The following is a 26,598-nucleotide window of genomic DNA, read 5'->3' as shown; positions in this document are numbered from 1 at the left end:
ACAAGTAACCAAATAAAAGATTATATGTGTCCCATTGCTATGCTAAGGTCTCCTCGCCTCTTGAGGAGGCTGAGAGCTTATTACACCACGCTGGTCTAATATAGCTTGGTGGATTAACATGTGTAAGTTTTTCATCCGGAAAGTGCAAGTTTCCTCGCGATCTTTCTCTCCAAAGTCAAGCAAGAAGTGAATAATATTGTCACTGATACAGGGCCGAGGCCGTAATCATGGGCTAAGATGCAAGTGTTCTAGCCTGAACTTTGGCCCTTATACACTAACTAGCTAATTAATAAAGTATCAAAAAGTAATTAAATATAAAATAATGAAGTAAATCAATACATAGATAACATAGTATTTAAGGAATAATTAATATCAAAGGAGGTTAAATATAAACTCATTAAACACGTAATATACCAATTATGTCGAAAAAAAAAAGTTCGGAATAAGTATATTCAAAAACGGTCAAAATAAAACATACGATACCTGGAATTTAATATAATATAGTTTTTTATATATCGGTTATGTTACGGCCTTCCGAGTATTATTCAAGGTCGGATGTATGAACACGCGACCGTTTTGCTATTTAACATTTACGAATCGCTTTTTATTATTTTTACTTAACGGTAACAGGTTAAGCATTCCATTTAAAAGTCAATAACACTTCCGGTCATCGAATTCCATTAGGTTTTTACTAAAAATATTCGGTATTAGTCTTATAGTATAAATATATTATACTTGTATATAATGTTATAAAGCCGTTGATTTTTTTTTTTTTTGTTTAAATGCGCAATCTCCGCATCTATTTGCCGGATAAAAAATGCATTTTATAGATTTATTGTTGAGGAAAGGATGTTGAACGCATTTAATTCAATACAAGATTATATAGATGATAAAAAAGCGTGTGTTTATTTTAAATGTTGGAAAAGAGTAACTAATGAGTTTCTTGTCGGTTCTTCTCGGTTGAATCTACATAACGGTGCTTAGCTTCACTTAATAGAATTTTGTAAAATGACGATTCAAAAGTGCTTGTAAAAGCCTACTTGCATAAAATATTTTGATTGATTAAAACCGCTCAGAACAGCTAGTAGGTATACAAGGCTAAAAAAAATAGTAATTCTAAATTTAAACAAGGAACTCACCTATCAAAAAACGACACTTTACTTTTAACTTTCCTCTTAGCTTTACAACATTTTTTGTAAAGATTCGTTTTAGCGTCACACAGATCACCACATATATCGAACGCACTGAAGCAAGTCACTTTTCTCTGTAAGTCATTCATATTCCCGAATCTCGTGTCAGTTCATCGATCACGAGGCAACAGAACTGAGACGAAACGACCAATGCCATCACCAGATTACGACGAGATGATTCACAGGAGAGTCCCGTCTCACGAAAACAGGTTTCAAGACGAACTCAAATGAATAACAAACCAACGACATTATAGGAAGGGCTTTATTTAATGAAGTCAGATTGTCATGCAAAGCAAGAATAGATAAAAGAAAGATAAGATAGGATAAGTGGCTCAAGGAAATATATCGCGAATACTAAATACGTTCCGTTTTAATGTAAACAACAAATTACTTAATATATATTCGTACAGTAATTGATATACTCAATATATTTATCAACGATCCATATGTCCTAGGTAAATTTGAACTGACATTCAATCTAGCATCAGTTAAAGTCTGTAGTTTAGACTATTTTAGATATAATCGAATTCGTGCTTGAAGAATTATAACTAAGTGGACTCAAAGTAAACTTGCACAGCGATAATAGCTCCAGCGATAAAGAAAATGGTTGGAAGAAAATGTTGGTGATGTCATAGTTACAAAGGCGATACTTATACAATTAACCGGTTTAATTCATTAAATTAAATTAGACGAATGTCTAAAGACGATTAAGTACACAAATTATAATCGAATTAAAGAAATGATGCAGCCGCCGTAGAAATCCTACTACTTTTAAAGCGAACTAAACGACTGCACAGGATATACTGCACCAGTGTACGTAAATGCATGTACAGAATGCATCAACTTCCACAACTATGTACTCGAAATAAATACATAACATATAAAGGCTATATACTATCGTAATCGAAACACTAATAATAAAAAATATTGGCAACATAATATTACCAACCAAACGTGTAATATTTCATACAGTGTGATACAGTGTGACACGTTCCGGTTGTCAACAAATCGCTCTGAATATAATATTATAATATTTGTAAACAGCAGCGCGCAAGTGGATGGTTCGACGATTGGAAAACCAAATAAGATATCAGTTCGTTATCGTCCTATCCGTTTCAATTTAACAGTGAAGATGTCGAAGAAATTGAAGTACTATAAATCTAGACTGTCTAACGTCAATATACGTTGATCGTTAAAATTATATTAAAATTAATTGATTTTATCGGTATGTATCATTCATTGGGTTTTTGAATCGTTAAGTCCAATAATATCATGACTCATGAGTCACCGTGAACACGTCTATCACATAGCATATACAAACCGACTAGGGTTACCAAACGTTAAAAAACAAAAACTTTAAGACAAAATATTTTTTTGAAAGCTAGGAGAATCTTTGTCTGGCTATACTTTTTAATTCGGCGTTGCCTCGTATACCTGCCTTGAAAAAAATATTTTGCTTTATTTTTAATATGTTTACATTTTAAATATTTATGGTTTATTTGTACGGGAATATATTTAAGCATTAAATTTGAGGTAAGTATAATTAGAATTCTAAAAATATTGCGTATACCTACTCAAAGCAAAATTTGGTTGTACATTTTATTATTAGTAATATTATACCTACTGGCACCATAAATCACGATAAGAAATTTAAATGTCAAAAAGGCCTTAAACCAGAAACGAACATATAAATATTTAACCGGACACGACCGTAAAACACCAAACATGACAACCCTATACCTGACCGACATTCATCAGGTTGTTTAAATAAAAATTTGTACTAACACACTTTACGATTTTGTTGATCAACGACATACTAATACTAATAAAAAGGAGATAAGATTTGTTTTAATTTACACTGAATTGACTCGACCGATATTTAAACCAATTTGTAAACTAAAATAAATATAACTACGAATAGCATGCCTTAATAGCTCGAAGATCGTTGATAAATATTATTATTGAACGGAGATAACCAAGTGGTCAGCACACGTACATCTTAACCGATAATCGCGGGTTCAAACCCAGGCATGCATCACTGAATTTTCATGTGCTTAATTTATGCGGTAAAGGAAAATATCATTAGCGAACCTTTATATATCTAATTTCAACGAAATTCAGTCACATGTATGAAGAACCTCACAATAATGTTTTTCACATAAAAAATAAAAATAGACTATGTGACTATATATACAAACTCTAGGTTCATACGTAGTAACGGTAAATTTGGTATTTATGTATACATATATGTAGGTATTAGTTATCTATGATACATACTGCGTTCATAATATATGTATATCTAATATAAGGAAGCCGTTAGGTGGGTATTAGTGTCTTGTTGGTTTGTTTGAGTTTTGTTTATTTGAAATATATTCTCATCATTATTTCTATCAGCGTGCTTCTTTTGTTTATCGATACGTCATTTTACACATATTAAACAACTTAAACCAAATTAGAGGTCATCATTTTAACATACTTCAATTCAATATGTTTATGCCAACAGGCAGGACATTATTTTACCAATTTTCCAGGTAGGTATCGAAATACTACTTAAATTGGTAACTTTATCGTTAACATTATAAATATAGTGTCGATATCATCAAATACTATTATTGGTGTTTAAAGCAGATCTACGATGAAATTATTTTACAGCTAAAAGGCAACACTCAAAACTTCTATAGCGATAAAAGGATTTCACTTGGTGGTAGGGCTTTGTGCAAGCCCGTCTGGGTAGGTACCACAAACTCATCAGATATTCTACCGTCAAATAACAGTACACTGTACTGTTGTATTCCGTTTAGAAGGGTGAGTGAGCCAGTGTAATCAAAGGCACAAGGGACATAACATCTTAGTTCCCAAGGTTGGTGGCGCATAGGTGATGTAAGGAATGGTTAATATTTCTTACAGCGCCTTTGTCTATGGGCGGTGGTGACCACTTACTATCAGGTGGCCCATATGCTCGTCCGCCAACCATTGCCATAAAAAAAAATTACAATCGGTACCTACCATTGTTTGCCGAAGTTTATACGAAGAAAATATTATCACAATTCGTATCGAATAATATTTTACGAACATTTATTTTTATAATACATTTCAATGTAAATGTCTATATTTTTTATGAAATACAAAAGCACACATGGAATATAAAAGCACAAATACACAATTACTGTGACCATCGACCTTGGGAATTAAGGTATTATGTTTCTTGTGCCTGTAGCCACACTGACTCACTATCCTATCAAACCGGAACACAACAATATCAACTAATGCTGTTTGGGGGTATAATATATGATCAGTGAGTAGTACCAAATTAATAACATTAACTTACAGTTTAATCACCTAAATAAGTTCAACAAACCAGAACTGTTGTGGTTACAATGACACAAACAAACAGTCAAGAGTGGAAACAAAATGCAACAATGCTACAGACGACGCGCATACACAGAACCTACATTTGCTTTAAAAACAATTTTAAAACAAGGTTTTCCGTTTTAAATAATATATTTTATTATTAAATAGGTCATGTTATTATATCAAGCTCTTTGAGACGAGTTGACCCCATGGCTGGACGTAATCGACGACACGTAAAGCTTAACGAAAGATCGCGGATTCAAATCAAAGAGCCACTTTTGCATTTTTGTTTAAAATATAATTAAACTCGTGCTCAGCTGGATAATACTGCGATAAAACTGCAAGTGTTAAAAGAAAATCAGTCACGTGTATCCAACAACCCCTATAGAAGCAGCACGGTGCGATGGAACCATTTCCACCAAGATAATACGTCCAGCAGTTGCCCAGTATTTTCTGCCCGCTAATTAATTAGTTCATATATTCATTAAAACGGTTTCAGCACATTTCACTTTCTTCACACAACAACGACACAACAATTAATCGTAAACATATTTTATAACGCAACAGAACCAAATATTACATTAACTCCCTTCAAAAGACAATCTCCAAATAAAAAAAAAAATACACAATACCAACCGATACATCATTTTTAATTTCCTAAACACATTTGTGTCGTCGAAGAACCGTATATTAAAATTCATTCCAACCATCACAAACACTTGACATTAGCAGTCGACTAACGCGAGATAGATTAACGATAAACACTAAAGAACGGAACTGTTAAAAATGCGTATCGCTTATCACACGAACGAATTCTTAAATAAATATTTATTTAAAATATTTACAAGAGCGAAGCGTCCAGCCAACCGACAAACGCCACAAAATGACTAAAGTGGAACTCCGATGAATCATAGACGGAGAACAGGTCGCTTGGTTAGAGCATTTTTATTGCGGTATTTTTGGGGTAACTGTTGTTTAAAGTTTTTGAACCACTGGTCTAATTAGACTATTCAAATGTAATACTTACACTTTTGAATTTAATATAGCAGAAAGTATAATTATACTTAGTAGCTTATTACACATATGATTATATATTACTTCGTTTTTATTTAATTACATTCGTGATATGGACCAACCGATTTGTTCGATATAAGCGAAATTATTATGAGACGAGATATCCTATTGGTTAGAACGCGTTCATCTTAACCTATGATTGCGGGTACAAACTCACCGTTGAGTTTTCGTAGAAATTCTGTCAAATGTGTATATACCAACCTACATTGGAACAGCGTGGTGGAATATGCTCCAAACTCAAAGGGAGAGGAAGCCTTAGCCCAACGGTTTGAAATTTACAGGTCGTTAGTGTTTAAGCGAGATTAGGGTTTCAGTACATCACGCACGATACTAGAGCTAAGATATATTTTATGCGAACTTCTTTTTTAATCACAATTCACTCATTTATAGATATAATATTACATGATAAACATATTTTACTTCAACATTTCACTGCATTGAATCAGCTCGATAACAAACGATCGTTGCAATCGAAAACAAGTTTGTTAATATGAAGTCGTTTGGCTTTGCAACAGTGGAATAAAATTTGTTGTTTGAATTACAATCGCTTTGAATACAAATTTTATATTGCATAACGCTGAGTTCAACGGACGGCTAACCTAACGAAACGTCTCAACTTAAACCTGAGTTACAGGTCTACGACGGGTACATCAAGTTATGAAGAGGCTTCAGTAAGTCGTCGCATCGACTTAATGCTTTTCACATAATACATATACAGACATGATAAGAATGCTTAAATATCAATAGTATTGTGTTAACACCTTATTGATTAGATTACTTCTTGGTATATCCAACACAGATGCACTACTAGCACTAGCAGCCCGTAAATGTCCCACTGCTGGGATAAAGGCCTCCTCTCCCTTTGAGGAGAAGGTTTGGAGCATATTCCACCACGCTGCTCCAATGCGGGTTGGCGGAATACACATGTGGCAGAATTTCGTTGAAATTAGACACATGCAGGTTTCCTCACGATGTTTTCCTTCACCGCCGAGCACGAGATGAATTATAAACACAAATTAAGCACATGAAATTTCAGTGGTGCCTGCCTGGGTTTGAACCCGAAATCATCGGTTAAGATGCACGCGTTCTAACCACTGGGCCATCTCGGCTCGGTTGTTGTCCAACACAGATGGCAACAGCGTAAAAAAAGGACTAAGCTTCATACCTTCTCCTCTTAAGGAAACGAGATCAGTCCTCGTCCTAGAAGTGTTACATTGACAGACTTTTAAATACAGATTGGCGTGACCACGATATAAATACTATAAAAAAAAATCTACTAACTTTACATTAATAGCTCGTACATTGTTTTTCTTTTTTGGTATAGTTTGGCGGACGAGTTTGTGGGTCACCTGATGGTAAACGTATAATAGACAATGGCGCTGTGAGAAATATTAACCATTCCTTACATTGCCAATACGCCACCAACCTTGGGAACTAAGGTGTTATGTCCCTTGTGCCTGTAGTTACACTGACTCAATCACCCTTCAAACTGGAACATAACAATACTGAGTACTGTTGTTTGGCGGTAGAATATCTGATGAGTGGGTGGTACCTACCCAGACGGGCTTGCCCAAAACCATACCAGCAATAAAATAATCTATTCCCTCAATCGTACAATTCGACGGAACAGCACGACCGGAGAGTTCAGACGCAAGACCATCATTACTTTTGTGTTAAGTACTTAGTATATACTTTCAACTCGTTACTTCGTAATTTTTGATAGAAAAAGCTAATACTCTTTCGTCCCGATAAGAATTTGCATTCAGACGTCAGGATCAGTACCCACCCTCAGCCTTACCAAGCAACCTTACAACTAGACCAATGTTTACTAATACTCATAAGAGCAACCAAGTGCAATAAAATGTAAATAATAATGAGAAACACAATTTCAAATGACTTGCGATATCGAACATTACAAACATGTTATTGTAATATTCGAAATGAGTTCAAATATGAAATCATTCAGAAAAAAAAATGATTCATAGGTTACATCCCATCATAACATTCTTTCCATACATTAGTACAAACATACTAAAGAAAAATATTTTGTCTGTATACAAATACATACGAACGAACAATGCAAATTGCCTTCGTTAAATTGATAGTACTGTGGCCTGTTTGTTGGCACTCGACAGTTAGTATTTACAGCAACAAGTTGGGAATGTTGTCAATGGAATGGAAACTGTTGCATCATGTTTAAAATAACCAAAGTGCACCAAGATATTGTTTTAAACCCTTCAATAATAGACATTACTACCACAAAATTAGATGTATTTTTGGAACGTTCTTTTACGCGGTTTACAATAGAGTGAACTGGCAGAAATCAGCTGCCAGGCAACCTGAAAAATACTTTCTTTCTTTTCCTTTTTCTCTCTGTCTCTGTCTATTATATACAGTTTTATAAAATATTATTTAAAATTGCGATTGAACGGGGAACTGCTGCTAGCTTTCTTGTAAACATTTCGCACCGGTCATGGTTCGTACAGTAACTATTTTTATTTGTATCTAATTAAAAAGCCTCAATGTCAATAATACTTATAAAATAAATGTCATATTCATTTTATTTTTTGTATATAATTTCTTGTCATTAAATTATTCTCAAACCTTGTTAATTTTTGTTGAGTCTGTTATTAATATTTTTTTCTATGTTATCGGGATATCGTGGCGACGTTTGACTTTGAATCCTTTGCCCTACTTAAGAGGTGTTACCTTAGAATTGGATCCTTTTCTCGATCATCACCATCTGTCTAAGAGTCTAAAATGGGCTCATGGACTTTGGGGTCAGCGTAGTGTGACTGCATAAAGTGTGGAAGACTACGCGGGCTTGTAAGACTGGTTACTTTCCTAATGCCATCTCTCTTTGGAAATGCTTTTTTTGGTGGAGTTTCCCGTTAACATATAGCTAATGCAGACCCATGTTTATCCAAGGTGTAGGTTGGACAAAAAATCACTGGGCACTGCGCATTTGGAGTACCTCGCTAATGATGATTCAGATTTGGAGCAAAAGCGTCACGCCCCAGGTTTCTTCATTTTCTTAGGGGAGTTCTGTTCAAGTTCTGTTAGGCGGAGCTGAGGTTATATTTCGTTGACGTGCTCGAAAATTGTTAAGTTTATCTCTGTTGACAACCTACGACTTAAAAAGGTTGAAACTTTAAACGCAAGTTTTTTTAATATTATATTATACATTAAGATCAAAATTAATATTAAAATAAGTTATTATTTTTATCTAATAAATAAAATAAAAAATGTTATAATTTAAATTTTATAAAACATGTTTAGTCATGTTTATTTTTCATTATATTTAAAATAAACAACAATCAAACACAAAACTCAACTATAATAATAAATAGTGTCTCAGAAATGTGAAACATATATGTAAATCAATAATATACACCTAATTAATTATATAATAAAAAAATAACATAGATTAGGCATAATCACAGTTACTATGTTGGAAAGTGCTAATGCAGACTAAGGGGGCGTGCTTGCCTCTATGAGAGGTCTCCAAACTTCTTTGTCTTGTAGACATCTTAGTGTTTATTAGTTTTCGGTAAATCCTTTGCCCAGGTCATACTATTCTAGAAACTCAAAGTGCCAATGGCGGGGCCAGAACAAATTATTTAGTGGACAGGCGCATAAATATCCACCTCAGGTACGGACGGACGGACACCCAATTACGTTTTTTACTCACAATGACCCCTTGTAGGTCGTAGTCGACCTCTGGGGTTGCGATATAGACCACATTGGGTATCCCTAGACTATGGGTTGACCTAGATTATGCCTATTATATCTTGTCTTAAAGATACCTGGACTATATACTCAGAAACAGAAGCTGGAATAACATCAGACAGCTTGGCTGTGCTCACGAGAATTTATTGATATCGCAAAATGGTTCATCATATTGGATTGATATAATCGATGATTGTAATTTCTATTCTAGTTAAATTTAATAGTTTAGTTTGGAGGGCCAAACCTGCCTTATGTTACAATGCACGTGAAATCGTGACCAGTGCTAATAGTGATAATTAGAAATGGTACATGGTGAGGCCACATGTTCCATATGGTTAACTTTCGTCATGTCATCTGTTTTTATCATGGACGACTAATATTATCACGTACTCTTGGTACGTCAGAGCGATATTCAGTAAATAATAAATCAATTAGTCACAACTTGTTTTGTTGACATATTATTCATTGCATGTACGTACCTAATGGCTGGTGCAACGGTTCATGTTTCAAATATACTTACAAATATTTTTTTATAACTAGCTAACCCGATAGACTTTGGCCTATCTTAACTATGAATTCTGAATTCTAATTAGTATAATTATTCCAAAAATATTTTACTAGTTATTCCAATGCTTTATGAGATAAGTGGACGTTAAGTACTCTTCAATTTTCTAATGTACTTATTTTTTTCTTTCATAAGTCGAGACTTTGTAATTGGTCCAGCCGCGTGATACCGTGATAAATGACTCGCGATTTCCAATCAAATCAATTTCGTTTTTTCGATAGAGAAGCATTACACTTACGTATTTATTGTTAAATTAAACACTACCACCGGTTCGGAAAAGAATATATCCTAACCTTAGGACAAGCAGCGAAGCAACTTAGGGTTTTTATCAATTCGTGACTATTTACATAATATTCAATATTAAAAAAGAAATATCCAGGTGTACTATCTCGCTACCTGTATAAACCTTCATACAAAAACATTCTTTAACATTTTTTCGTTAATTTGTAGAGTCACATAAGAGTAAATCTTGCAGACCTATATATATATTATATTAATTAGTATTAATATAATCTATGGTATTCATGATGGATTTTTAAAAAATGCGTTTTGAATATAATAAGTGCAATAGTTTTATGAATAAAATTATATCAACAACTGTCTGTATTGCATAATATAGTAGATATATTAGCAAATCGCATTTAATATGTAAATTTAAGGTAGTTTATCTTCACTTCTCAGGCCTTTAAAATATATTACAGAAACTCGTATAATTTTATTGAATTAACGATTTGTTTGCGCTGTCGGTAACGTGAACTTTGGCTATAGAGATAAATTATTTGGTCAATGTATTGAGTAATCTCAAATTCATTGAGCGCTTTAGTTTTATTTGCTTTCGTAACAAGAACTGTCCTATATTATGACCTAGTATACTTATATCTATTACAATAGTAATAAAATAAAATTTGGGAAATTTTGTATTACAGACATAATGAGGAGGACAATAATAAAAAAAAATGTATTTAAAGGTATTATATTCAATAAGTAATTATATAATTATCTTTTAAGCAATGGCATATTGTTTAATTTTTCGATGAATAATGTACCTTTAATTATTTTGTTGAGTAATTGTTACTTTAGAAATTTAAATGTAATAAAATATTCAACTGTTCATATAATAATACTTGGGACGTTGCATCCGCAATAAAACCTAGCGGGCCGGTAGTGTTTAACCTATAAAACCTAGGTCACAAATAAGTATCGTTGCAAACATACGTTCGTATACGTGTCCTAAAAACTTCACCCAACAATACTTCATCGTAAAATCTATTTTTACATTTTACAAAAGATATCTGACCTAGAAAAGTTCAATAAGGATGTACTTTTTATATCGATTTCGAACGACTGCATCGTAAGGGATAAAGTTATTTATTGAACTAATTTTGTACTCATGATAATTTATGTTAATTTACGAAAAAAAATATCATATTAATATTATCAAATTAAAATAATCGATATATAAATCGATTATTTGTATAAAACAAATCATGCCGCCCTATTTAATTCTAACGCCATGAGTCGATTGCAAGCCTGCATACAAAGATGTTTTATGTAGGATAATAGGATATAAGTATGGATAGCAGGTTCAATGCTCTTTCTTAACATCGATTCCCGTCTGGCTCGGAGCCAAACACTTTACTTGAATGGTTTAAGGTATCCCTACTTCCTTAAATAGATAACGATTAATTCGCCGCTCATTTGCCGCCAACGATAGTTGTGTTTCTCCGTACGCTACACAATTAAACGTGCAAAATGCATTGAATGAATTGTTTTTGTAAGTGAATAATGAGGTAGCTATTGTTTGGCGTAATTGTGAATTCCAATCAAGTGTACAACATTAAAAACCGGTTTTATGTCCGACGATTTTGCTTTATTTATTAAGTAATTGTTGGTGGTAGGGTATTGCACCCGTCTGCGTTGGTACCACTCACTAATCACTTAATCTATTCTGATAGGATAGTGAAGCAGTGGCTTCATACCCTGACTTACCACCACACATGCCCAAGATACGTAACATCTTAGATTAGGTTGTAAGCTTTTTACTTTTTGCAGTGCCAGTGTTCATTAGTAGAGGATTTTTTGCCTTTCAATATTCACAAATTTTAGATCCATTAATAGTACGTCCATAATTTTACTAGTATAAAAATATTATGTTCGCTTAAAAATGGCGGCAAAACAATTCACTGCAGAATTGCTTCAGAAATAATATATATAGCATAACTTTAATCTTAAAACTACCATATTAATTTCCAAATTATTATATTCTTAATTTTAAATTGAAACTTAGGATTTAAGTTGGCCTCGGCAATATATCGTTTGCGTCTATTATAGAGGTCATGCTAAATTGGTCGCAATGTGATTGTAACTTTTGCGGACGAACCTTGCTTTAATACTTAATACCAGTAAATGCTTATGTTATTTATATTATTCATGTCTCATAAACCACAATAATAATTCTTGATTATTCATAAAAACAAGAGTACCTATTGTATCATTCGTGGACAACCACACGGTATAGGTATTTTCCTGCAAATAAGATTTTATTAAAAAACAAGGAAAACTGCTTTATGATGTATGACGTAGCACTCTTGTGCTGACATACTTTATTAAACATAGGTTGAACACGGAATATTCAGTAAAAAAATAATTTAAAATAAAAAACAAACTATCTTCTTAGCAAATCTACATCATAAGACGTATTCACTGGCCTTGTATGTTAAATTGGTAATTGTTGCCTGTTTATTTAGACCTAGTAGAGCTCGTTAAGAAAATCGCAAGTAGAGTGGCTTATTATTTACAGCCATTACTTTAAATCTTCAAAGATAAGACCAAATGATATGCACGTAAACATTGAAATTCGCTGACACAATCAATATCGCTTCTATAAAACAACTTGTACTGAAGAATTGATAATACTAAGTGTTGCTCTTTTCAATTATATTACCTTTCTTCTTGATCTTTGTGTAGTTATTTTATTAATATTAAAAAACATGAACAAGACCCACCTTGTAAATGGACCACTCCTTTTAGTTATTTGTCCTAATATTTTCTCAACACACCGCTCATCACCCTTACGCGCCGCGTCTAATAAATCCTGGCCTTTTCCCATGGCCCATTTAATCGTAAGTACCACTCACAAATATAACACAAAGTTCAATCATTTCAATTTTTTACACTAGACTTCACTACTCACTACAACTTCATTGATCGCGCCGCCATATTTAGATTAGACGTGAGTGCGCTCTAGCGGCCGGCGAACGAATCGATATCAAAATTCAACCTCATGCCTAGTGCCTACTCGACCTACTCCGAAACTTGTTTAAACTACTTTTATTATGACAAATTAGACTAAAGCGAATTGCCATAAATATCAAAATTGTTTTGGTAATATTTTAAAAAGTATAAATAATACTATAATCGAAGAAATATTTAAAAAAATAACAACGCATACAAACGAATTGAGCTCTTGTTTCTGAAGTATGTTGACTGTTCTACCTATTTTCTCGCTCACCCTTAGAGGTCAATGTATTTGCTCTTTCATTTACTCCCATTCGTTCTTTACGATAGGATATTTCCATCGTTCATTCAATCAGTGATCAGACGACTCAGTCTTTTAAATCAATCTCATTCAGATTGTTTTGAATGTAAAATGTACCAATAAAAACCTTTATTATTCTTAATCTCATATTTATCACGATTTCTCAGTTCACTGTGCTCTGTTATAATTGAGGTTGAGTGTAATTGTTTGATGTTATTTTTACTACTTTTACTAATGGCTAAAGTAAAATCAGAATTCCAACAAACGTAGTTACTACGTTCATTGATTTAATCATCTGTCAAAATTAACAGCTGATAGTCGTCTAAGAATTTGTGACAACTATAATTAAATAACATTTTGTTTACCTAAAAAAAGGAGGCGTGACTCATTTGAAGAGATTAACAATTTTATTATAGTAATGAATTAATTGTGATAAAAGCTCTCTAACATGATTAAAGTAAATATATTGCATGTGCTTCTAATATTTATATTGGCCAGGACAATCAGCTGTCAAAGTAAGTAATCACGTTATAATTCTTCTTTTATGATTGTTACTTATTTTTCTAAAGTATTAAATTATTTAATTCATAACCCTAGAATATGAAGCAATTACATTGGTGGCTTATATTGAGTTGCATGCAAAATTTTAAAAAAAAAGCATCAGTAGAATGAAAACATTTGTTGAATAAATGATTAATATTTTAATATCTAAATCGTTTTTCATTTTATGGCCTTATATAATTATAATCATAGCACATACATCACAATACAAAATGGGCTTATTGCCATAGTTTAAGCATCTGCTTCTAAAAATAAATAATATAAGTTCTTTTTCCACAGATATTAGTATTACATTGCCTCTAAATAAAACAATATCATGGGGTAACAGAGAGATCTATGGTGGTTTCGCTAATCTCAATGCGTCATCAACACTACAAGTTGACTTTACAAATGTCAATAAAAATATATCCTACATAATATTTCAAGTGCACAGTCATTTACATAATGTTACATTATATAATAATACTTATATAAAAGGTTCATACGTATCCGGAACTAATGTTGGACTGTATAGCAGTGTTAAACCGAAGCTAGATACATTTTATGTATACAATCCGAATGTGAATATAAATTTGAAATTGTATTTGTCTGTGCATGGATATGAAAAATCAGGTATATGATTAATTAATCTATGTCCTATAAAATTTATAAATGTAAATGTGTCACTGTAGGGCCTCTGATTCTTTTCGAGGAGGCTTGGAGTCTCTTTCACCACACTCTGCCAATGTGAATTTACACAGTAATACAGTTTCAGTCACCTTGTTTTTCTTCATTGCATAAGATAAATTATAAACACTTTAACCGGCAATAACGGGTTACATTCAGATTTTCTTACCACTAGACCATATCGGCTTCTTTCCCTTTAAAATTGTATTATTTAGAACAGTACATACTGTCATTAATTTGATTCACTTTTTTATCTGAAGTTACTATCTATGATACTTATAATCTGTAGTTGGGTACATATTTTGTTACTCAAATTAAATTGATATTTTTATTATCATATTGAACATAACTTTAAATAGATAATATACTTACAACACAGAAACCATAATAATTACATACAATTTCTTCTACTAATGAATTGTAATAGGCTTTACTGTCCCTTCGCCTAAACAAAGATTGTCTGTATTTAAACTAATGCAAATAAATATTTACAGACCCGATACCAGGTGGTTGTAATATGGAATTTCCCATACCGATATCACCGTTCATACAAACCTCGTATAACAAAGATTACATCTTAGTTGATGCTGCAGCAGCTAGAGATTCGTCAGATATGATTTGTAATACTCTTGATAAGGTGGTAGTGTTTTTCTACAAAATGTATTTGCCTGAAAGAAACTATGATGCTGATACATACTTTGATGGTATAAAAAATATGATTACAATGGATGCCATTGATAATTTTGGTGAATTTGTAAGTATAATAATATTATTTTTCATTTGTTTAATCATGTCGGAATATATTTTTAGTGAATGTCTAATTGTATATCAATTGATTCAATGGTTTTGGGCAACTTCATTCTAAAATACAAAACAGGATTTGATTTTTTGTAACATAATTTAAATACAAAGCTATTGAAGATAAATTGCATTTAGTACTGAGTTGATATATATTTTTTTGTAACATTATTATTTATATTTTGAAATATGCCTCTTATAATTTTTATTATTTATAATAATATTTAAATTAAAAGTGATTATTATATATGGCAACACTTCCATAGTATGAAACCTTATCACTGTTAATAACACATAATTTGTGGGATTACATTTTACAGCGTAGCCAATGCAAGAATATATTTTATTTTGTTTGGCTGTAAAGATATATTTTTTTTAATTTTCCATAAAGTTGTTGAGTCTAGCCCTGTATATTTAGATTCGACTTCTCGTAAATTATTTTAAGATTGTAAGGACTTTTTAGATCCCTGAAAATGGCGATCGCATGCGTCGCATGCTAAGCGCCTATCCCGGTACTGGCGCCGTGTATGTAGCCGTTGCTATTAGCACGCTGAACGCAAGCTCGTATTCGGTATACGTACCGACATATTCTTATGCGTGTTCACCTTTGGTGGATGGCGGTTGTGAATTATTAGGTAAGACTTATGTGGGTAGATATTAAATCAAAATCAAAACCAAATACTCTTTATTGTACACCAGTAATCAAAAAGTAAAGTGTAAGTTGGTTGCGAAGTAATAGCAAGTTTGAGTGTATTTTTACAATTATTATACATTAGTCTGCCGATTATTACTTGCACCGATTGATGGCATATTGTATGACTTAGCCGTCTGAAGTGCGCGACTACTTGCAGAATGGCATATAGATTAGAGATACATCGAGTGGGTGAAAAGTTTGCATACAGTAACGGACCCAATCCAGGACTCTAAGACTAATGCAATTCAACTGCGCAAAATCTTGAGACAGGGCATTATATCTGCAAAACTATTCCCCGAAGTATTAGAAATTGTTTCCAAATTCTGAAGTGGAGTGTAGTGGAAGTCAATGTAAACGACGAGTACATATTGTACAAAGGTACTCACCGTTTGCAGGTGATATCGTCATAGTTGTAGAATCATTTGAACTTCGTAATGAAATGCTACCTAGACTAAACAAGCCGGCGTATCGGTCTCGGTATGAACATGGTCAAAACCAAGGTTATGTTTTAGAGGCATTTCATGCCTGTACCATATAGGTCGAAGGGACAAAATAGACCTACTTTGATCAAGTTATACTGCTTGGTAGGAATAACTGTGAGAAGGAAGCCGAACGGAGAATTCGCTTGGCATGATGAACATTTAGCAATCTTCAAAACCTTAATTATATATTACCGCCATACCGAAATATTAGAAGATTAAAGTTTTCAATCATTGCGTTTTACCTGCCACAACTAAAATCCTCCATTCTTATGATGGTACCATTAATTAGATTGTTTCTTAGCAAAAGATAGAGTTTGCAAATAATGAATAATTGATATAAGATCTTAAGTGCTCTATATTTTTTACGAGAGCTTCATCAATAACTTTTTTTTTTTTTTGTGTTTACGTTTGCTAGAGTAATACTCTGCCCAAATATGACACTTTTAAATCCGTTATTTCAAATAAACCCCTTTTCAGATGACTTCCTGTCACAGATACTCTGTGCTTCGCTATTGTTCGTCGGACTGTTCATATGTTTCTTCGGACACAGGTTTTTCAAGACTGAAATGTTTTTAGTTGGTTTAATAAGCGGCGTTATTATAACATATATTTTCATATCCCTCACCGCAGACCTGGATAGACCTGGTAAGATTAAGATTTATCGGTATATTTTTTAAAAATAATAATTAATATTAGGTTCCGCACGAAACATTGGTGAAATAATTTGTAAAAAATATAGACAAAAAAAGCAATAAAAAATCTTGCTGGTAATTGTTGATAATATTTACTTTTAAATCTTTGTTTTATGTAAACTCTTTGTGCAATTTCAAGCCTCTAAGTTCATATGAAAATAATTAACATTTGCCGGAGTCATTTCATTAGTATTTATAATAACAAGAATGACTGACTGACAGGAGTTAAGACAGTATACACGTGTCATCACTCAAGCGCACGTTCTATTTTCTCAATCTCTGACCCCGATGGGAGGCAATTCGATACTACCGGAGACAGATCAGCTGCAGCACCAACTGCTTTAGGTTCTTTCCGAAGCCACAAATTAAAACACTGCCAATCTCCTAACTACAGGTTGTTTTTAAAAATTGTTGACAAAAAGAACCCAAACACTTGTTTGTCGGCCCGATCAAGAGCCCTTATAATTACTTACTAGACCAAAAAGCGGTTATAAATTTTGAATATGTTTTAGCTTTGCTAGGTGCGTCTGTGTTGTCTGGCATATGTTTTGGTGCGATTTGGCTATTATTCTGGTGGTTCTATGGCATACCACTGATAGCTGTTCTCTTGTCGACGCTCAACGTCGGCTTCTTGTTCTCTGCCATAATCTATTATGGATTACCAGGTATTATATATTTTTAAATAAACCGTCTCATATATCTGATGACAAGGAGTGAATGAATGAGTGTGCACCTGGTGAATGGTGACCGTAAAAAAAATATTTTTTGTAACAATTTTTCATATATTGTTATTCAAATCACATGAAAAAATACCTACTAATAAATAATTTATTACACATTATCATTGAAATCTTGCAACACTTCTATACAAAAAATTGAGCTGAAATGTTGCACACATTGTTGGTAACAAAGTCACAATATTGAAATTGCCACAAAATAAAACAATGTTTTTATTATTGATTATTGTTATGCAATTTGTAATTTGCTTTCATATTATAAAATAGTTTTTGCCCGCAGTTTGGGGGGAGCGGGCGTGGTACCGTAGGGTTTTGGTATAAAAAAGTAGACTATGGCCCTTTATTGGGCTTTAGCCGGGAAAGCTTTACAGACGAATGGATAAGTTACTTTCGCATTTATAATATTAGTATATATTTTATTGATTTTTAACATACATATGTTTTTGCAGGTGGTCTCCTTGCTCTACAAGTAGATCTTAACTTTTGGACCCTGTTCGTTCTTGTCATGTTGATGACGTCACTGATGCTAGTGTCTATGACTTTCCTCTCGAACATTCTATGCTGTTCGATACTCGGCGCGTACGCGACTATATTCCCTTTCGACTATTACTTAGGGTCGAATTTGAAATACATTATCATAAACACAGTACGAAGGGCAGTCGTACCGCAATTCAATAAGGCTATACTTTCACCGCCCTTTGAATGGAGGGGTGAGATTTTTTAAATATTTATTTCAAATTCTCATACTAATTATATTATTATGCTGCAAATGTTATTTAATATTTATCGTATCTTGTATGACGTATTACTCGTAGTACTTATTTACTTAGCGATTGTTTTAAATTTAAGATTAATTTTATTTACTTGATTTTTTCTTCTTACAGATGCAATAATTTCTTTGTTATGGGTGGCCCTGGCGACTTCCGGTTTCCTTTTCCAACACTTCCAAAACCGAGGCAGGCCACCTTTTCCTCCACCGCCAAGGAATATTAGACCCGTGCCATCACATTTGTACTACGGTACCACTGATTCAAGCAGACGTAGGTATGTAGAAAAAACAAATTCAATAAAAAATAAAACTGTTCAATTAGCTTGAGCTAATACTACGATTGAATTAATTGCTCATAATTTATTTTAATCATTATGACATTAGATGTTATTGAAACAATACAATTCTTAGACATACAAAACAGATTAGTCATTAGACGATAATAAACTTTGAATGAAACGAATAATTAATTGTAAGAATTTTTGGAAAAAAAATATCCCAGAAAATACTTCTGTTGAATTTCTTGCGCCGGTGATTTTTCGATCCGTGGTGTTTCTCTCTGAAACTGCAAAACTTCTTACATTTAATAAGCAAGTGTAACACTTTTACTACTTATTTGACTTTCACTATTGCATCCTAACAAAAAAAAAATGCTTTATAATATATGTTATCTGTGTCCTTTCATCACTTAGCATGGGAGGAACCAAACCACCCGCCAAAAAGCAGCTTTTAAAATAATCTGCATTGATTTTTACCCGACCATAAATAAATGGGATTATGGAATCAAAATAAGTTAATGTTGATGTTTTTGTCTATCACATAGTAACCACCGACTTATTCATAAGTCTGAGTCACCATTAAATATAAAACGTAACGCAACGTTTTAGTCTATTAAATCGAAAATGTCACACTGCTGGGCAAATACCTCTTGGGAAGGTTTGGTAATAATTCCTCCTTTTAAAGATTTCGCATTTCAAAGACGAAATAACCACATTATCGTCCTCGTCCAAACTTGCTCCCAATTGTCACAAGTTCGAACCGCGAAGACATCTTAGCTATTTGATTTTTAAAATATTTAAAATGCATTTTTCAGATACGAAACGGCGACCACAGTAATACCAACAGCAATTCATACCGAGAGAACGTCATTATTAGGATAAGTTATCGTAAAATATTCATAAAAACCACGTCTTATTAATTTAGGTATGGCCATATAAATATATATCATATATAAATATTTGCCTTTAGGATTTATCTCCTACATGTAACTAATATAAAAAAATATGTACCTTAATAAAATCATACATATCTACTTAAAAGGAAAATGTATAAACTTAAGCTTACTTAGAAATGTGAATACTTAAATGGAATTTTAAAATAAGTTGTTTTTTTTATGAGACAAAAATCATTTTTTATATATTTTATAATAATCATAGTATATAATATGATAAACTTGACCTAATGTGATATTGTTTAGCACTTTTTATTTTTGCATGTCTCTGGCATGTTACACAGATGTTATATATAAATTTATTTATGCATTGAAAATGCAATTATTCCTTTGTATATAAAAGGAGTATGTATTTGTATAGATATACGTTTCGTATGTATTTAAATATACATATTTTATCAAACCGTATCTCTTACCAAGACTGCTGAATTGTGATTATTTAAGAATCAATGTTATCTGCGCAGTTATATTTAAATAAATTTGATTGCGACAATAGTAGTTTTTTTTAGATTTACTTTTTTTAGAAGGCGTTTTTGAATTAAGGTCCTAATTTATATGATGATTAGATGAAATTGTTATTTTTTCCTATTTAAATTTTATTAACTCACTTGGAGCAATGTCCTTGAAGGAAGAATTTTGTAAGTGATTTTAATAAACTTCCTGATCAGTTCCTTAAAAAAAATTAAATCCATAATGTATTTAGTTACTCTCTTAAAACCATCTTAGAGATATATAGAAGAAATATGTAGATAAATTATGACACTATATATTTGTAAGTGTAGATACGATAATTTTAAATATTCAGTATATTACTGAATATTTAAAATTATTTACTAAAAAAAAATGTTTTCTTTTTTTTTAATATGTGTACTGAATGTGTCAGTATTTTTTATGTACAAAACCACACATGTCGAAGTTGAATAGAAAGATTAAAACCATTGAAATCAAACACAGTTGTGCCATCCCGTATAATCAATGAATGAGGGGACAGACACGTCTAAACCAATTATAAGCGTTGATTATCTCTCAGATTGTTTGCTGATCGAAAGGGACGACTTGTAACTGTTTACGAAATTTGTAATTATTTATTGTAAGTTTTATTTTTAAATTACGATGGCACAAGTAGCACTTAGTTATACCTAAATAAAAGTACCAATATATTCTTTTATAAATGTAAGTTTACTCAATATGTCAGATTTTAAATTTAACAGTTATTCAATACAGTTTATGTAAATTCTCAAACAAAGCTCAGATCAGTATAATGCCTACAACACATTTAATCCCATCCTATTGTCCAACCCCTACAATGGGGTGCACAGCTTCCTTACCCCACACATAAAGTGCCAACACGCAAAATTAATACGCACCGCCCAAATATACTTAACGGCATAATGTTCTTTAGTAAACCACGAGGGCGCCACTAGTCAGCGAAACCGTCCCAGCTCGTTATAAACTGTATCTGGTAATTGTTTCATTACGTATTTAACGTTTCATTAATGGGTTCGTAGTAAAACAATAAAATAATGGTTAATGCGATATTTATTAATAAATTTCACTGTAACCTCCTCAATCTATATGCACTTAGAATCGAATAATAATTTATTTTACACTTATGTTCAAACTAGTTGTAACACACCTACTCCGTCCGTATTGCATTTTAATGAAAAATATATTAATATTTTTACACATATTCAAATATAACATGAGAAATTGTGCTGCATCACTAGTGAATTATGTATACATTTCAATACTTTGAATTTCGTTTATTATATGATCCCAAAATATTCCAAACGGTGTCAAAATAAATCTAACTACCTACATTTTAATCACAGCAACATCTCCTTAATTATCGTAATAAATAAATTAATTCGTTTCGAGGTGTACTAGTGTAAATTTGCGACTTCAACACATTACAACATCTATTAATGTTACTATTATACAAATATACAACAAACATACTTAGTTTGTATGACAATTTGTTCTGCGGAAGGGGTGAAAAACAAATCGCCGTAACGAAGCTTATTGCCACGTTTTTCTCTATAGCATTAATATTTTGCACCCCCATTGCATACATCAAAGAAATAAAGGGTTGTACTCGCAAAGGGTGCGTAACACTCAATTATTACAAACGTTGGCACAAACAATTTACATTTAATTTCTCCAGACTCTTTAAGGAGAAAACTTTCTCTACCCGACAATAGATGGCGTTTAACTATATTTACAGTACGCTTTCCATTGTCGTTCTAGCTTAATAATTGATCATACACAGTGAAACATGCTGCAAGTTTGAAATTTACACTATTATATTATAAGCAAAATTATAATAATCGTATTTATATCGTATGGTAGCAATGCAACATAGCTCAGAGTGTACGACCATCACTTACCACTACTTTTGAACATCATCAGTTGCTTAGTCGTAAGTCATACGTCATTTATACATAAATAATAAGTTGCACCATCGAAACACTGAAAAACTCACTGGATATTGCGTTAAATAAACACTAAAACACATTTCATGTTTATGACACTGAATTGTTTTCTGGCATTTCTCCCGCCAAAACGGTACTGTCATGGCCGGCTGTCATGTTGAGAGCGTTCATAGACAAGTGGGAGTCGGCGTAGTTGTGCGCTATTTCACCGCTAGATGGCGACTCCGGTACATTAGTCGGGTTCTCAGGCATCGAGAGAAGTCGATGCGGGAACCCGAAGAGCTGAGATCACTGAAGCCGTCCCCAGTAATTCGATGCGAGGTCCGGCCCCTGCGAAGGTATTTGCACGGGGACGCTCACACCCGCTGATATCACACCTACGAAAAGGGGAACTGGTTATTAAAATGTAATTTAAATTCCTTAACATCGTCGATACTTTGTTGATTATATCTTAATATTTATTATAAATTATTACATAAATGCGTTACATTTTATGATATTATATTGGGTAATCTAGTTTTAAAGTCAAATTAGTTAGTGAAAGCTGATTATAAAAAATATTATAGTAATTAAATAATTATAACTCAATAGAATACTACTATCCAATATGCAATCATAGAACCGTATATAATCACATAATATTACTAAAAAACAAAATTCTGATGAGCTTATTTGAGCAAAAACAATTAGGTAAAACATGAACGCTTCTTCGAGTGTATAAGCTCCCTATTCAAGTGTGCCTAGCATTATATACAGGCGCATGTGAATAGCTTTATGACTAGCGGTATCTATATTGCAAGCATACTGTGTCCAGATAACGCGATTGTGTGTAATAAACTGAATGCAATTGGAATCCTATTAGACATATGGCTGGGCCGATACCGATACATGACGTTAATAGGTTTCGTATTAGATTATGTTTCGTATGTATGATGAAATTTGATTGAGGCTTATAACGTGCCAACTAATATCTGATTACATTATTATGTTAATATAATTCATATCACGCCTGTACGAATCAATTATCAAGATTGTTCATATTAAAGTTAAACCAATAAATAAGTAGGTATTCATTCTTATAACATCTATATATTCACGGAGATTTCTAGAAGTTTATTCATAAATAAAAAATGCAATCTGGTCCAATATATATTTAACATACAATTTTTGAAGTGGTTAAAGTAAGTATATTGAATATTTTTATAATATTTAAAACAACAAAACCCTTCAATAACTCGCTCTGAACATGAGCTGATCTATCGCACATTATTTACAACCGTCTGGCTTCAAGCTACATAATTCTATATCGTGCCCCCACCGCGTGCGAGCTCGCGATAACATTTTCCGTTCCGTCGCGAAGGGTACCGTTTACATTCATTACACGATATTATCGCCTTTAAACAGCTCCACCGAGACTCATTTAGTCAATGGTTTGTGTCTATGACCACCCTCTTGTTTATGGCGAACGTTAGATTTGAAATGTTGCTTTTATTGCACATATAATATCGTATTTATTCATAAGGTGATATGAATTCAGAAAATGTTTCAATTCACTAAAATTTTAGTATTCGGTACTAATAGCTATGTGAAATTTCAGTTTTAATCTCTCTTTTCAACGTTAAGAATGATAAACAAAAGTACTGATTAAAATCGCAAAAGACCGACGCCAAAAAGCTGTAAGTAGAATAAATCCGTATTATTTAATACCGCACGAAGCTGGAAATGCACCCGTCGAAAGAGCGTAAAAGAGTAAATGAAACGAGAGCGTGCATTTTGAATTGTGAAAAACTCTTTTGTTCGCGGCTACTGCTGAAAACTCTGCAGTGGAACAATGCGAACGCCCCAAACAACAATAATTCATACCGCTTTCCGCCACCTACGGCTAAAAATGTCCGCCACATGATATATAATATCAAGTGGAAAAGTTATAGCTTTTTAAAAGAATGGAAACGCCAGCGCCTAGCAGTTTGTTCTTTTGCTGAATACTAATAAATCAACAATGTTTGTTACTTTTGGGTATTTACGCGGCGGGAATTGAAGAAATTTAAGACCTAGTTACATTTCATTTAGAATTGCAAGAACCTTGGGCAAAATTTACGTAAGTGCTTTCGTTCAGGTCTACTATTTGTTAACAAAGGAATTCGATATTCAAAATCAATTTAAAAGCCATTTGTAAGGAACAGACAACGGCAAATCCAATCGAGGCTCGAGCTCCTATTTTTTTCCACTTTTTCCTTTTATTTTTTGTTTCCCCGTCATGTCGCGGTCTTGTGAGCCAGACGCCCCTTGCTCTTGAGTCAGCGTTTTTTACATTTTATTACGAAGTTGGTAAATATTTTCCAAGGCTTGATTTCGACGATTTTGTTACGTTTCCAGTGAGACTGTAGACATTTTACTTATAGTACTAATATTGAATTCGTTTTATATTTCAGGTTATTAATATACAAGAGTTTTATGTTGTTATTTTTAAATGTATCTAGTTAGTTGATCGGACATATACCTAATCTTGATTTTATCGGCTCTTTGTTATAACAGTGTTCTGTGTATGTGTTAAAGCAAAAGATAAAAGTGTACAAATGTCCTTTAAATGAAAAGTTCTCCTGATAATTCGCACCAGAAAAGATACAACTATACTAACTGTACAGAACCGTTTATATTAAAAAACTATTCGATATTATGACATTTAAACACGTAATATTAAATAATAAAAAATATTAAGTAGATTTGTGAGTGTAGTGATTTAACTTTACATCGAAACATATCTTGATAAATGGTACGCAATTGCTTATATTTAATAGCATACGTAAGATTCTTAATAGAAGAACAGCATATAGTGTGATAAAGAATTAGATAACTCACCAGTGCTAGCTGCTGCTTGAGGTTGTGAATATGCTGCGTGTTGTTGGTGCGCTGCAGGCGCTCGAGAGTAGCCTCCACTGCCCAGCACGTCACCAAACATGTAAGGATACCCGCCGTCCCTCTGTTGTAGGCACGACGATGACAGACCACCCGACATTGAGCTGTTGGAAATCGTACTTCCAGTATGTGATATACAATTAATGTTAGCTATGGATGACTGACTCCACGAAGTAAATACAGGATGTATTGGGGCAAGGCAATTGATTATATTATAATATAGAAAAAGATCATTTTGTATTTATCAATAAATTAAAAAGCAAAGTCACAGCCTCTTTATAAATTACGAAGTGATCCAAATTGTTTATGGTCTGGTTTCTTTTTATTTTGACTGCCTTATAGATGATTAATACGTATGTTGCCAATTATGAATAAATATTTTTTTATGTGACATTTAACTTATTAGAACTAGCTATTATAGGCTGATTTAGGTTAAGAAATGTTATTAAAAAATATTAAGTTATAAATTCAATAGATGAAAAATTTAACTCTTTCTCTGTTAGAAATAAAGTATACAAAATCAATTTTCGAAAAGCAATAAAGAGGATGTGATAAATTTATACCGTAGACCGAGCTAAAGAGGAAACTTCTCGTCTCACTAAGTTAATTTGCTTCGACAAAAGCTAAAGCCCGTAGATTCACTATTAAAAATCAATCCAAGTGGAAAGTCGACCTTCGGCGCTCAACTTCGGAGCGTCTCGGTGCAGTGGCGGGAAACGCAAGGAGGCGCGACCTTTGCCGCCCGATTTCTCGCGCTATTTAATTAGTGCCACCTCTAGATAATAGATGGCGCCAGTGTGTACATTCATTTTCATTTTGTAAGACGCGAAGTATAACAAACTTTTGAGATTTTAGCCCTGTTTTTATTATGTATGTTTAAATGTTAAAACAGTCATTTGGAATTCATTTACAATTATTTTATTGATGTATTATTAAAGCTAGTTAAAATATAAATATAATATATCGTTTCATAGATTAAAAAAAATCTTGACATCGCCTTCTTTAAATCTTTTATAGAAATTATAATTGGAAAATTCCACTTGGAAAATGCGATAATAGCAGTATGTTGTTAAAAATTGTGATCAGACACGAATATGATATCGCTATTACTACCTAGAATTTATAGGCTTTGTGTGGACACAACATGAAAAACATTTGTGTTGATTGTGGTGT

The 26,598-nt window shown here is 32.8% G+C and overlaps 3 protein-coding genes across 7 annotated transcripts in view; 1 reads left to right on the top strand and 2 right to left on the bottom strand.

Moving 5' to 3' along the window:
- The window catches only part of LOC125072364, a 110,784-nt gene extending 97,497 nt beyond the window's left edge, over positions 1–13,287 (bottom strand). Inside the window, exon 1 of one of the 4 annotated variants that reach the window (XM_047682975.1) lies at positions 12,915–13,287. In XM_047682975.1, coding sequence (XP_047538931.1) covers positions 12,915–13,018 — 104 coding nt within the window. In that variant the 5' untranslated portion in view covers positions 13,019–13,287. Of the gene's footprint in view, positions 1–1,139; positions 1,450–5,177; positions 5,299–12,914 lie in introns of those variants that run through there. The other 3 variants (XM_047682976.1, XM_047682977.1, XM_047682974.1) reach the window with 3 other exon arrangements.
- Positions 13,288–13,554: 267 nt separating this feature from the next.
- LOC125072434 (transmembrane 7 superfamily member 3-like) lies at positions 13,555–20,012 on the top strand. Its single transcript, XM_047683061.1, has 9 exons — positions 13,555–13,962; positions 14,288–14,620; positions 15,169–15,428; positions 15,936–16,107; positions 17,126–17,293; positions 17,853–18,005; positions 18,527–18,787; positions 18,962–19,121; positions 19,940–20,012. Exons 1-9 carry the CDS (start codon positions 13,896–13,898, stop codon positions 20,004–20,006), a joined length of 1,641 nt encoding a protein of 546 aa, XP_047539017.1. The 5' UTR covers positions 13,555–13,895; the 3' UTR covers positions 20,007–20,012.
- Positions 20,013–21,598: 1,586 nt separating this feature from the next.
- LOC125072298 (paired box protein Pax-6-like) overlaps positions 21,599–26,598 on the bottom strand; it is a 49,687-nt gene continuing 44,687 nt past the window's right edge. For both annotated transcript variants that reach the window (XM_047682871.1, XM_047682872.1), the window contains 2 exons: positions 25,369–25,529; positions 21,599–22,886 (listed from right to left, as the gene is read on the bottom strand). In XM_047682871.1, the coding sequence (XP_047538827.1) occupies positions 22,798–22,886; positions 25,369–25,529 (250 nt within the window). In that variant the 3' untranslated portion in view covers positions 21,599–22,797. The remainder of the gene's footprint in view (positions 22,887–25,368; positions 25,530–26,598) is intronic.

This window comes from Vanessa atalanta, chromosome 21, assembly GCF_905147765.1.
Source record: "Vanessa atalanta chromosome 21, ilVanAtal1.2, whole genome shotgun sequence".
Classification (NCBI taxonomy): Eukaryota; Metazoa; Arthropoda; class Insecta; order Lepidoptera; family Nymphalidae; genus Vanessa; species Vanessa atalanta.
Note: the sequence above shows the minus strand (reverse complement) of the source record. Positions and strands in the feature narration are given on the sequence as shown.

Coding starts and splice junctions, on each gene's coding strand:
- LOC125072434 (XM_047683061.1), top strand. CDS start 13,896: ATGATTAAAGTAAATATATTGCATGTGCTTCTAATATTTATATTGGCC. Junction 17,294..17,852: donor CGCAGACCTGGATAGACCTG/GTAAGATTAAGA, acceptor AATATGTTTTAG/CTTTGCTAGGTGCGTCTGTG. Junction 18,788..18,961: donor ACCGCCCTTTGAATGGAGGG/GTGAGATTTTTT, acceptor TTCTTCTTACAG/ATGCAATAATTTCTTTGTTA.